Source organism: Cuculus canorus, chromosome 12 (genome assembly GCF_017976375.1).
Source record: "Cuculus canorus isolate bCucCan1 chromosome 12, bCucCan1.pri, whole genome shotgun sequence".
Classification (NCBI taxonomy): Eukaryota; Metazoa; Chordata; class Aves; order Cuculiformes; family Cuculidae; genus Cuculus; species Cuculus canorus.
Window position 1 is genome coordinate 9,440,409 of NC_071412.1, and position 14,582 is coordinate 9,454,990.

General features: G+C 43.7%; 1 protein-coding gene across 1 annotated transcript in view; it reads right to left on the bottom strand.

Moving 5' to 3' along the window:
* The window catches only part of LOC128853373 (A-kinase anchor protein 13-like), a 60,794-nt gene that overhangs the window by 12,678 nt on the left and 33,534 nt on the right, over positions 1 to 14,582 (bottom strand). The window contains exons 6-7 of the mRNA XM_054077809.1: positions 9,341 to 12,245; positions 4,738 to 4,811 (exon numbers count right to left, since the gene is read on the bottom strand). Coding sequence (XP_053933784.1) covers positions 4,738 to 4,811; positions 9,341 to 12,245 — 2,979 coding nt within the window. The remainder of the gene's footprint in view (positions 1 to 4,737; positions 4,812 to 9,340; positions 12,246 to 14,582) is intronic.

The window sequence follows — 14,582 nt, forward strand, 5'->3', positions numbered from 1 at the left end:
GGCAGGGATGCAGCTTATTGTTAAGGCTGCACTTCTCACCGCTGGACCCCACTCTGATTGGTTTCTAACACTAAAGCCACTTGCTTTGCAATTGCCCATGCTGTTGGGAAGTTTCTCATGCTGTTCTGCAGGCCTTTTGGAAAACAGGGACCTACAATCACCATTCCACAGTACGTATGCATAAACACATGAAGCAAATAGAGTGGAGTGCACAAAGGCAACCTGAATTTTGTCATGTCCTCAGGTTGAGCACTTTGTTTTTTCCTAAGAAATAATAAATTGGAGCCTGGATAACCTTAATGACCCCCTTCCTTGGGTAACTGATGAGATTCAGCAGTTTTGAGCCATGAAGCATCTCTCTACTACTTGACTTGACCAACAGCCATCAGCGGCACCAGGCTCTCCTCCCAAGAACCAGCCACTAGAGGGAGGTGACACTGTACACCTTGGCTGGAACTTTTTCCATTTCCATCTGCTGACTCCAGCGAAGACTACAATCAAGGGAAGGACAAATCTCCAGATCACTCATACCTACTGACCACCTCAACACTTATCTCACTGCTATCTGGATCTCTCCTCTCTCCCACAAGCCCTTTTCCACCTAGTCCAGCCCATCCCCTCTTCTGACCCTCAACTCCTGTGGGCCTACCATCCCTGTCCCCTTCTTCTGAACATGCTACCAGACCCCATCCAAGCACCTTCTTCTCCCTGTTTGGCAAAGCACAAACCTGAGGGCCTACAAACCTGAAGCAATGGACTACAACAGACCCAGGGTTCTGCCCTGACAACGCATCATCTATCTCATCTGTAACAACTCGCAAGGAAGGAGGTTTCTTAGCCTCCCTAGGTGGTCTTGCAACAGTTTCATGATAATAACAGGATGTTTTCTCAATATCCAGCCTAAATCATTCTGGCAAGTTAGCACATCAGTAAATTAAGCTGCCATAGAAATCTGGGACTTTAATAACCACTATTAAAAACTGGCAGACTGCTAGGTTGCACAATAGTTTTCTTTTTGTTGCACTGAAAAAAATTCTTTCAACCTCTTCTCACGTTTCTTAATCTCTTCTCGTTGTTTCCTTCTGGACACCTTCCAGTATCCCTGTGTCTTCTTCAGGACACTCAAAACTGGATTTGATGACACCAATGATGCCTCCGCAGTGCCACGCATGAGTAAGCCACCTTCTGCACCTTAAGGAGGACACTCCTTCAATATAACCCAATCCAAGATTTGTCCCTTTCGCAATAGCCTCTCACTGATGATTCATTTGTGGTCCACTACAAATCTTCAGTCTTTTTCTATCCATCCCTCCCCTGCTCAGTAATCCTGACTTCATAAATGTGTATTTTGACTTTTTCTTTGCAAATGAAGCACTCCGGCTGCCTTTATCTCTTATCTGGATGCACTCTCCAATTTCTTAAGGTCACACTGAACCCTGACCCTTGTTCTCCCAAGTGCCTGCAATGCCTCCCAACCCAACGCCATCTGAAAGTGTTATAAACATAGTTCAATTTTCCAAACCATGACTGAAAACACTGCAAGTTTTCCCCCAGAAAATGTCCATACTGTTATATCACACATTACTGCAGCAGTTGGATCAGCGTAAAGATGAAAGAGCAAATCTTTTTCTAGCTTCATTCTATGGAAAGTTATATAGAAATGCCATTTTTATCTGGTAGGCTGCAACTTCTGAAAATGCAGACATTAAAATCTAATTCATGTGGTAAAGGTAGGATGCGTTAAATTCAATAGGAACTAACTAATGAAATTCATCAATACAATGAGAAGGCTGTTTCCCAGTGAACTCTTTCTGGGGTCAGCCAGCTACAATTTGTCAGTCACAGCCTTAGACAACTGAAGCCGCTGTATGAACCTAGCAGTGCACCCTTATCCATTCTGCCATGTGAGGACAAAGATTTGTCAAATAATGAATCATAAGCAATTTCTGAAATCGACGCAAGAAGAGAAGTATATTGGTGTATGGTTCAATTCAAACTATCGCTTTACTTTCATAATGGTGGAGCCACCAGGTGCCATTTTTCAATTATTTTAATATCACAATACGCAGAAGTCAAACCAGATTTCTCATCACAGCTAGGAAGCTAAAGTTATTCAATTAAAAAATGCTAAAGTCTAATTTTAATAGATCACATGAAGTTACTGCCTCAGCTCTACTCAATACCCCCAAACAAAGCAGGAAGATAAGGATCAGAGGAGTCTCTGGCAGAATGAGCACCCATTGCCCAACATGAAAGGAGTTTGGGAAATACTGGTTACAGAATTTCTATAGCTGAACAAATAGAATCTCCAAGAAAACCTTCTGGAGATTTAAGAAACAGACACTTAAAAAAACCATTTTAATTGGAAAAAACATTTTTCCATTATTTTCTTTTCAGTGCTTATAACCCTACAAACCATTTATTTTCCTAAACATTTTTCAGCTGCAGCTTTTCCACGGCACGCACAAAAACCTCTTTCAGACAAAGTCTTCTGAAACAACTACAGGGGAAAGCATGTGCAATCTTATACATGTAATACTGTAAATGTATACATATATACTGCATGACAAATCCTACTAATTCTCTGCCATCAGAAATCAACTCGGAAGAAGGAATTTTCCCCCTTCACTTTCCAATGTGCTCAAGCTTACTGTCATTCACCCTGATTGCACTACACAAGAAGTTGCGCTTTTTAGGCTCCAGAACATACATTATTTTATTAACAGCCGGTGCATATAAACAGCTTTCTACATAGCGTATTTATAAATAACATTGTGCAAAATTCTCACCCATAAAACAAGCTAATGCAATTCCCAAGGTCCAGCACCCCCGAGACTGCTACATACCTGCAGCTCCTGACCAGGTGGTGCAAGCAACATTTCTATTTGCAACAAGTTAAGAAAACCACTGTTGCTAACCACAAAATGGCTCTGTAATGAAAAGGCAATGAGCACCTGAAAGACTTCTGGCTACAAAAAAAAGTCAGCACTAAATAAAGCAAAGACAGGATGAGGCAGGAGATGCACACTTGGTTATGGCTTTCCCTGGCCAGCTCTCTACCCAACCTACACGTGTGAATTAAGCTCTATTTATAAGTCCTCCTTTTTTTTTTTTTTCAAAAAATGACCTTATTGTAGTGCAGTTGTTATTTTGTTTCTGTTGAACTTAGCAACAGGAAACCCTGTCACTCCTGCAGCAAACTTTCCATTCCTCCCGGCACTCCCATTCCTGCACCAGAAAAGCCAGATTTCTAAAGAGGTGTTTGACAGGGCGGGGGTTGGGGAGAGGAAGAAGAGAAGAAAGCTCATACACACAAAAATCAAAATGCTTTTTAAAACATGTAAAACGGAAGCCAAATGCAATATGTTTCTTTTCTTTTTACCCAGACTGAAAGAGAAATGGAACGTTCTAATTTGCATTTTCTAAATGCATCTTATTTTACCACCAGATAACTAAGTAATAGTTATGAAAATTATCTTTAATAAAGGGCTGGTAAAACAAAAATAGCAGCATCTTTACACTCACCCATTCCAGTAGCAGAAGACTGATTTATCAGACAGCGCAAATTTTAGCTTAGGAAGTTATTTGCTCTAGTCTCCAGCTAACTCACCAATCAAACAGCTACAGAAATTAAGCCTTAACTTGTTAAAAATATAATAAACATGATTTTATTACAAGCTTTGGCAAGATTCTTCTGCCTCCTAAAGAGCTTTACAGCAAGACGAGCAAAGTTTTTTGGTGCTCCACCCTGCAATGTTAATTCATCCCCACAGTATTTTCTCTTCTAACAGCTTCATAATGGTACGCTAACACACAAACACAGCTGCTGAATGGCAACGTGCACCAACATAGGCTGCGAGCAATTTAGCATTTACAAAACACTTTCCTTTTCAGAACAAGAAACTATTTATAAAATATAGGCGCAAATGCAAATCCCACAGGGAAAGGTAACACTAAAAAACCTAGCTCCTGATAAAGCAGAATATCTAGATCAAAATTATGCTTCTGTCAAGCCCAATATTAACTTTTTTTTTTTAATCATAGCCAGTTCTTAAATGTGGCAACACATAAGTAACAGAAAACAATAACAACTGATTTCTGATCCCTGGTATGACCTTACATATAGTCCACCAACACGAAGAATATGGGGTCTCCCTTACATTTGATCCCTGTACTTAATCCCATTATTAATTTTCTTTCCAGGAAAGGCACTAACGCTCCCAGCCAGCGATGCTTCTAGACATCAGAGTCTGTGCAGGCACCAACACTGACAGCAGCTACTGTTTCCTCTGCCAAAAACTCCCTGGAAGGGCAAAGCCTGAGAGGGGATGTAGAGATCTACCCAGACCACATATAGGTCAGCAGTGCAGTGACCTCGAAGGCACCGTCAGTCACCAGGCAGCATCACCAACCTCAAGTGCATTAAAAGGCATCGCTTTTATGAAATTATATACAAATCTTAGTACAGTCCTGCTCCACGAGGAACCTTTTGGGTCAATCTCTATGTCACTGTGACAACATAAACGTAGCTTAAATCAGTGGATGAAAAAAGCAAAGTCTAAAATTGCCCATGCTATTTTTAAAAGGCTAAACCGGTGTCACGGTGATGGACACCACTCAGCTTTGCAAATCCTACAAAAAGGAAACCAACAGGCTATGTGGCAACTCCGAGCGGTGGCAGCTTTTCTTTAAAAAGCACAGAAAAAGACAAGGTGACAATGTGTAAGTGGTACTCACCACTTCCTCGCGGACTGCACTCTCGTGATCTTTCAGAAAATCCACCTCGTCTTCAGTTTTCATTTCCAACTTTCCTGTGAAAAACAGAGGGTTCACACAAACAATTTATAAATAAACTTCGTTCAGTGCTGCTGATAATTTTCTGTTTATTCAAACCAGCCTCAAAAAAAAAAGAAAAGAAACCTTACCCTAAACCCCCTCCAACAAGTCCATTTGACTTCCAACATCTGGTCTAACTCTCAACTTTGCTGCTTGTTTGTTATTAGCTTTAAACACTGTCATATCTGGGACTGAAGGAAACTATGCAACAGCAGCAAGCACAGGGTAAAATCCTGAAAAGCTCTAGGTGAGCCTGAGCTCATCTGCATGTGTTTGCCCAGGCTTTCTTGTCTCCTATTCATCTAGTTAAAGAAAAAATTTTTTGCTGTTTTCCTTCCTACCATATCCTGAAGATAACGCAAGAAACCAGCCTTGCCTTCTCAACTGGTATTTTAAGTATTTTAAAAAAAAAAAAATCACCAGCTTCAAAGATGCAGCCCACCTGCACTGTCTGAAGTGAATTAGGTCCCTGGACTAGGAAGGCAAACCATTTCCAGAGTTTATGAAGTCCCAGCTGATTTTCCCCTGCCTCTCGCTCCCGTGATGGTGTCACCACCACAGGGGTACAAACATCATGTCTTAGCCGCTCTGTCTGCCCAGGAGAGACTTCACTAGTCACCATTCCCCCAGGGTTTCCCTATGCGTACCTTTCCTTGGCATAAAGTCAACATCTTAATACTCTTTCAACCTTAAGCTAACGACTTATGACACACAGGATACTTCCAGAGGAGTGAAGTGATTTGACCAAAGCCACCCACGTGGAGAGTGGCTGTGTTAGGGCTAAACCCCCTCTAATCCTGCTCCCTCTCTCATTTCTACTAAAAACAAACACTTGATGGATGACAACACTTTCTAAAGGGCGACATATGTTTGCAGTTATTCTACTCATTTGGGGATTTAGCAAGAGGAGCCTACCATCTTCACAGAGAAATTGCTGTAAAACTGTCACCAATGGTCTTCCATTGGCATTGAAGTCTCCCCTTGATTTTGGCACTATTTAGTTTTACAATATTCTTTTGATAAACCAATTCAACATAATTAAGTCAAATTGGCATGATTTTGTTTCAATTAGATTCTCAGAATTCTGATGTAATACTACAAATTTCTGCACGTCTCATTTGTCAGCAAAGCAGAGATCATGGTTACAGCAACACCACAATGGTTGAGATCTTGGTCCAAAGGCAAACACACAGGGAAGATACCTGAGATCTTGGTCCAAAGACAAAACACACAAGGAAGATACCTCTAATGCACTGCAGGCAGGAGAAGCAAGTGGTGTAGTGATACTCTGCTCTGGTTAAGAACTGGAGAACCAAGCCTTGTGCCCTTGGGATGAAATTCAAGGCGACAATTTTTTCCACCCTGCCAATTCTTCCTAAACTTCTATTAGGAAACATATCCCAGGCAGAAAGCACTGTAATGCTATCACAGAGGTCTCTGGGGCACAGAGCACCTTATTTCACGTGTGATATCATCGGTGACTTTTGTTAGCAGTTCATCCTGCTCTCTAACCGGAGAAGGAAATTGTAGTAAGTGCTTTTCCATAGGAAAAAGCCATTGATGAGAACGAGGTGAAGACTAGTAAAATTCCAAATCAGGTGATACTCTTCTATCTGACAATGAATGTTTTCTTTAAATACTGAGATCTACAAGAGATACACTAGGGATATTTCTCCCAGGAGAAGAACTAGGCAGCAGTGATTACAAAATTTGTTAATTTAAGATACCAAACCCCAATCATACAATCTAACCTTGCCAGGGTTGCTTTCTGCCAAGAAGCCGCATCTACTCAGAGCTGTTTTGTCAGTACAGACACATACCATTTCTTCTCTTTTCTTCTCAACCAGCCTGTCTACTCTGGTATGATTTCATATACTATCTGTCTGCTTTTTAATGAATAGCATATATCAGCCTGACTGGCAAGTAATGTGCTTGAAGAATCCATTACTCAGCTGTAATAAAGTTCTGAGCTCAAAGCTAATAGCTGCCTTATGAATGTAGTATCTTGTAGCCTAATCATCAATGTTGTGATCAGTCACTAAATATTTGTCTGGATAAGGCAACTACCTTTGTGATCTCTGTTTTAGGGGCAGGCTGAAACTAAGAAGCAGCAATGAGATAAACAGGTATACATTCGGGAGCAATTTCACAATATAAATTTAAAAAAAAAAAAAACCAACAAAGAGTTTAATGATTTGGAGTAATGGCAACAGCATCATCAGCCAGTTACGTCTCTGATAAATTAGCATGACAATAAAACCCTCCGACCACACACGCCTCGTGACCTGCACTTCCCTTAGGAAGGGTTTGTTGTAGTTTATCGAAAAAAGAACTGATTCATTCTGATGAGCACTGACAACTCCCGCATGGCTCCAAAACACTCTGTACATGCTCAAGCTGCGGGGAAACCCCTCCAACACCGAAACAGCGAAGAAGAATTGACACAAAGAATTGAAGGCTGTCTCTGAACTTGTACACAAAACATGCTGCCTAAAGCTTAGACGTCAACATGAAGAATATACACAACAATAATAATAACAAACAATGAATCTGTTCCCTTGAATTATTGCCACATCAGAGTTCTAGATGCTGCTTTATAGGAGGTGAATTTCAGAAATACTTCACATTGTGAGCTTGCATTCATAGCAGTCGCTTGTCTCTGCTTTAAGCTAATATTTTATTTGGGCTTCCCTAACATTTTGCCTTTGAGCAATCCTGAAGTTCTTCAAGAGAAGATATTCCAGATGAAATTTTTCTTTGTGCAGCATCCCATCGCACGTAAATAATTCTTCTTTACGGACAGGACAGACTATTGTATTTAACCTAAGTCCTTATGCATTTAAAATCTGTAACAGGATCACCTCCTTCCTCCACCTCTTTCCATACTCTTCTACAGAATCATGCTTTAATATTACTTCTGCTACTTAAGTCACTGTCTTATTGGTCTGTTTAGTCCCTTCTCCTTTTAAAACCTCGCCTAGACAACGTCATGCCTCCCAGAATACCGGAGATAAAGACCTAGACTGTACAGATGGGGCCAGCAGAGCGGGAGGCTCCCAGAAGGAAGGAGCCGTGCCAGGTATTGACTTGCAGCCACTCCTGTCCTACTCAACTGTCAATCCACCACAGCCCGACAATAAGTTATTTCTGAAAACAGCTTTCTAATCCACTTTTAAATCTTTCTACTTATCTATTAACGATTGCCAGACTACATTGACTATTTATCTCCCAGTAAACTTTCTAAAAATCCTGAAAAAAGTATTTGCTGGACTTACCACTGACACCGCCCCCCATCAATCCTTTCCCCTGCCCCCAGCTATGCTATCACATATCAGAACAAATGCTGTGCCACCATCTCATTCTGTGTTTAGACTGAAGAAACATCTCCCAGCATTAAAGCAGTGAAATAGCTTTATAGCTCTACAACTTCATGAATTATATCACAGCAGATTTTTTTTTTCCAATTCTTTATATTTTTGTTTGCTTGTTCGGCACTGGGAAAGCAAGAGCCACTGTACCATTTTCTCATAGCAAAGAAAAAAATGGCAACTGAAAAAGTTCAGCTGCTTCTGTTGAACAGCTGCCTGAACAGGTGGAATATACAGATCAGATTAGCTCCATGTTTCAGTAGCAAATTCACCTACGATTTAATTCCAGGCTGGAGCAAGATACTCACTTATCTTTCATTCATTTTATTCTTCTACTTCCCTTTTTGCCGTTACCTGGTGATGTCTTCTGTTTGCTCCTGTCACACAAGCACCAGGCGTCTATACTGTCCCCCAATTCCCACCGCTCTCCCCCATCGCCAGTCATCTGCGAGGAATGCCGGTCCCACTTCACAGCCGATCGCAGCAAGCAAAACTCCTCATCCGAGTTCCAGTACTGCTTAAATGCACTGGAAAACACCACCGGCTGCTCTGCCTGACAAAAAAAGCTTTGCAGCCCGGAAAAGGCGGTGGGGGGTAGGGCTTGCTGGCTTTTTTAAATGACCTAATACCGCCAATTAGGAAATGGCTGTGTGCAGTTCAGAAGGACACTGGCAGCTGCTTGAAGTAGGCAAAGAAAATGCAAGAGAGCCTCACTGCACCCTCTGACTCTACGTTAACCAAAAATAAAGGGGAGAAGCAAAGGAATAGCACCAAGCAAACAAACTCTCATACCTACATGAAAACATATAACTTGATGAGACAGTAATCCAAATAGCTTCCTTCCATTCATTCCTTCTCCAGGGAGGATTCACATGCTATAAATTCTTCTGCACAAGTTCATAGGAGATGATGTCCTGTCCTTACTTCCACTGCCAGCTTAGCAACATGCATCTAAACTGAAATTTTTAGTAAGTAACTTCAGATTTCTTCTTTCTCAGAACAACCCTCAAACACCTACACCTCCTCTGCAAGGCAGGCCTCCTGCTCTTATTTCCCTTCCTTAGCTGATGAGATGCTAAAGGCACACCTACAAAGGAAAAACTAAAAAGCAGGAAACCAAGTGATTTTTTTCCTACCTGTAACAGGCTCAGCTCGTTGCGCTGCTGGCCTGATGTTCTTCTTCTTTGTCGAGGAACTTAAATCCATTTCTCCATTAAGGCTGGCTCCCACATCTACTGCAGCCTGGGACTCAAGCCTCATTTTTTCAGTGTTGGGTAAATCAGGGGAACAAGGTGTCTCTGCTGCGAAGACTACTGCATCAAAACTTTTTACCATTTTAGGAACTTTATCCAGAGAGGAGCCATCATCTGCTGAAACCAAACTCTTTACTCCCACATTTTCCAGTGACTCAATAGCATGTAAATGGCACGAACACGGTGAGAAGGGCGATTCAGGTACAACTTGGCTTTGCTTTTCATTGAGTTCAGCCAAGACCTCCCTCTGAGCTGCTTCCGCAATAGGACCAGCGTCGCTCTCAGCGGCTGGATAAACGGTGTCAGTGCTAGAGTCGCTGTCACAAGTGGGCTCTTCTGCGATGGGCTGAAGTGCTGCCCGAGGAAGCACATTTTCCATATCCTCCTGCTCTTCCTGATACGCTCCAACGGGGGTTACTGCCACTAGCCTTAGCGCTTCCTTACCTCCACTGGCATCACTCGAGGCTCCCATTTCTAAAGCACCCTTTAAATCAGGAGTGCTGCTGCGTGGGGAGATTTGCTGTTGGTTTAGACTGGGATCATGTTCTTGGTTAAGCCCTGCATCTGGACAAGGGACGCTCTCTGCATCTGGTGACTCGCCTGCCAATGTGAGTCCATGCGTCGGGTCGTCTTCTGCACCCGCAGCCCCAGTCTCGCATGCTTCTTTGGTGGGGACCATCCCTTTCGGCCCAGTATCTGCATCAGGGCTGCCTGACGCAGACCCCTCCTGACTGCAGGCAGCAGGTTTCACAACAGCGGCTAGAAGTTCCTCTGACAAAAACTGCTCCTGGTCACTTGTACGAGCCTCCTGGTCAGGCTCAGCTTTGCCTCCTTCAGCCTGCTGCGAGAGGCTCTGCTCTGGAGAGCCCTCTTCCCCTGCATGGTCCCCAGCCCAGCCGGCTCCAGCAGCTACTCTGTCATGCTCCCCACTGCGCTGCTGGGCAAGCTCTGCCGAGTCTGCTGCTGCCGCCATCACTTCCTGGTTTTGTTTAGATTCTTCATTATGAATTACAGAGGGTGTGCCTACAAAATTATCCTCTGTACCTTCTGCGGCCTTGGCACATGGAGCTAATCCAGGGTCATTCCCTTGCAAAGCTGCCTCTTGCCCGGGGGGTGCCACTGCAGCATCTCCCTCCTGACTTGCAGCTGGTCCCTCTCCTCTGAGTAGGGGAGCGAGTGATTTCACCTCACTGCTCAGTCCCTCCTGCTCCAAAGCACTTTCTGCTATCTCTGCTTCCATTTGTGCAGGCTTGTTTTCTGCTAGGCATGCGCTTGCAGTCTCCGGAGGGAGTGATCCAGACTCACGTTTGCTCTCTTGAGCAGCATCCAGTTTTAAGCAGTTGTCCATTTCATCTTTAATGACGATTTGATCAGCAGAAGGGCAACAGCTAGCAACTTCCTGAGCTCCGTCTGCAGAATCTGCGCTTCCTCCATCTCCACTGCTGGTGGTATCGGTTCCTGCTGGCTCCTCTTTGTGGGCTTCGCTGTCCTCCATTGCTTCAGTTACATGTTTGCTGATCTGGCAACAAGCACGTTCTGCACTGCTTTCATTAGATCCACCAAAATAATTGTTTTCAGGTTTTGCAGGAGGACCATCAGTTTCCACACTGTCTTCCAACAAAAGCGAGTTGGATTTTCTATCTGTGCAACCCCCTTCCATCTGCCCTTCTTGCTCCGCAGTCTTTCCACTGCCATGGGTTTCCACATCAGGACCAGGTTTTGAAGCACACGTGGGAACCTTCACCCCGTTCACTGCTGGCAATGCTGCCCTGGCGCTCACAGTGACATCTTGCCTTATGGCAGCACGGTCATCGCCTTGGCTTTCCAAGAAGCCACTGTTTACCTGATCAGCGCATAAGTCCACTCCAGTCTCTTTGTTACCACCAGTCTTGCAAAAGTCAATGGAGACATCAGCAGTGCCACCGTCTGCATTTGTACCGTCGCATGCCGGTACTAATCCCACATTTGCATCCTCCTCATCTGTACACTCAGTGCCATTAAAACCACTGAGTAAGGGCTGAGCAGCATGGGCTGACTCTTCCTCAGCTGGCGATTGCTCTTCTAGGTTTGTAGTCCTCCCTTCACTGTTGTCAGCCATCCCATCCTCTACCTGTTGCCGGCCTGCAGCCCTCTCAGCTGCCCCTGTACAGTTTCTGCATTCAGTTTGGCCCATAGGCACATCCACGCCCTCCAAGGAAGCTGGGGTTTCACCGGCAGTTTCAACCACAGTAACAATACTGTCAGCTGCACGCTCCTCAGCGGTTTGTGCTTCCTGATGGGGACTGTCCTTACTGCACAAGCCAGCTTGATCCAAGCCAATTCCAGAAGATGTCATTCCAGATTCCTCATTTGTATTTCTGCAGGATGGAAGATTTATGGCACCATTCACACTTGCACACAGGCTCACTGTGCAGTCCTTCTCATCTGATATAGTCCCAGAGTCTTCGGCAGAGGTTGGCCCCTCCTCTTCCTTTTTACTCAACGACACTGTATTTTTACTTTCACAGAAGCACTCTAGGCTCTTTGCATCCCCCCCGCTCAGGAAGTCATTTGGTACATCATTAAAAGCTCCTAAACTCCTACTGTTGCATATCTCCTCCTGGTGGGTTTGGTCTGAGAGCTGCCTGATGTCCAGGGGAACAAGACCAGATGGACTTTCCTGCTTTCCTTCTCTTGCCATTTCTTCTAGGCTCTGAGAGGTAGTGGCCGAGTGACCATCTGGCTCTGTTCCTCTAGCACAGCTGTCTCCAGAATCTCGCAGTACAGGCTCTGTCTGCTGCCTTAAACTCTGTAGAAAGACAAAAAAAAAAAAAAAAAAAGATTGTTTTGCTTTGTCACACACACTCACTCTGTCTGTCCCCATAATCTACAAGATCTATATCTACATAATCCTACTTGATGCAACTCCTGCTCCCTCTGTACCTCTACCTGGTGTCCTGCAGGACAGTTACTCACACTCTGCAGTGGGTATTTTACATGTTGCTTTTGTTATGCAGTAATACTGAAATGATAGAATGACAGAAACATTGGTTGGAAAGAGCATTCAGAGGGTATCTAGTCCAGCCTCTTGCCTGAAGCTGGACTGTCACCAATGTGACATCAGGTCAGCCGTAACTTTGTCTTGCGAAGTGCCCACAGCCTCTGATGACTAAGTACCCACTACCTCTCTGGGCAATCCGTTCCCGTGCCACACCACCCTCCCACAAAGGAGTTCTTCCTTACAGCCAGCTGTACCCTTGAAGCTGCAAGTTTGTCCCTCCACCATCTGCCACCACTGAGAAGAGTTGTAACCTTTGTCCTTCAAACAGCTGTAGTCATAGTTCTGGAGTGCATTTGAATTCAAGATCAGTAAACAGCAGAACTAAATCTACCAAATAATAGAAAAATATAGGTCCAGTCCCAACGGGCTTGAGCAAATGCTACTTAAGAGCAATTTCAGATCCCTGACTGATGGCACTCTCCCATTCCCATCAGCATTGCTCAATTTTCTCTGTATCAATGGAAATGCTACTTTAAACTTGGGAATTGGCTGACGATGTTCAAACACCACCACTTGTCTCTTATTCCTAGAACTGAACTAACAATCAAATCTATTCCTAAGAATTGCATGCATAATTAAAAATCTGAGATTTACTGCTTAAACAGAAATAAAAATTTTTAAACCATGACATATTATTAAAATTAATACATGCATTACCAGGGAAGAGTAGCAACGTACTCAATTCCTCTCTAACCTGCACATTCCTCACAGAGTACCTGCTCTGCCAAGGATCCCTCAGGCTTTTATAGTTGGATATAACCAAACTTTGACTTAAAAAGAACCACTTGTTTCAATATCTTCTTTTACATTCTCTTTGTTACATATCAATGTTCACATCTTAGAAAAAGCGATTTGTTAAATTAACAAGCAACGTCAATCCTTCAATCTATACCCCACAGAGCTCCCTTGATGTTCCATGGCGAGCTCAGGGTTTTGCACTGTAAGCTTTCACAGGTCATGCTGGTTTCTCAGTAAGCATCTGTGACTCCACAAACGCAAAACTCTAATGAACATTTTCAGGCGTTATTTTATTGCATTTTTTTTGTAAAAATACTCAAAAATATGCATCCTAGAAGCCAAACTTAAACAGGTCCCTGCAAATATTTAAGACTCTAGTTCGCAAAGAAATAATTTCATACCAAAAACATCAGCTTAAACACTCCTTCTCCCCTGAGTATTAAAATGGCCAATATGTTAATTGATGGATCTGCTATTTAAAATAATCCTGTTAACCAGCTCCCTTACATGCAGTCACCTATGCCAGAGCTCCCTGTTTTTGAGGTATCCCAAGACAGGTGGTGCTGGAGGCAGGCAGTGCGCCATCTCCATCCATCACCCAGCACCAGGGATGGAGTGCAGAGTCTGAGTGCAGTGGTACCCACAGGCTGCAGCTATTTTTTGCAAGAGCAAACAAACAGGATCAAACAGCATGCTGGCCGTCTGGTGGCTATCACCCTGCAGCAGAGCACGGAGATGGAGCCGCTGGTTCCCAGCCAGGACAGACAGACAACACAGCCATGACAGACAGACACAGACAACAGCGACGCTTGCTTGGGAACAAGCAAGCTTTTCAAAAAGAGGGGCTGTGGCAGCCCCAGCATCCTCATGGTAAAGTCATTCTGCTGATAGCCTGAAAAATACAGCCGTCTCCAAAGGAAGCCAACTGGCTTTTAACTGACCTGAAATGAACCTAAATGAAATAATTACAGGGCTGCTTTCCAAATTCAAATCAGATTAGATGCGAAGTAAAACAGTGCTGGAAAGAAAAAGTCTAAACATAGCCTTTTCTGATTCCACTCTCAGGCAAAATGCACCCATCTGGCATTTGCACGAGCAAAGAAGCAGGGCGCTGGACGTGTCTGCCATGCTTAGTGTCTTTTGATGGAAAGGGGAAGCGATTTCACAGCTAGCCTGGGTTTGCCACCCATGCCACCAGTTCCTGTTGAGATTGAGAGTAACAAACATCTCAGGCAACCAGGAAAGGGTGAAAATGGCTCAGGGTGCCAGCCCACTGCCTGCAGACAATAATTCTCCCCTTCCTTAGTTAAAGGAAAAAAACATTCCGTTGTTTAGATACCACACCTC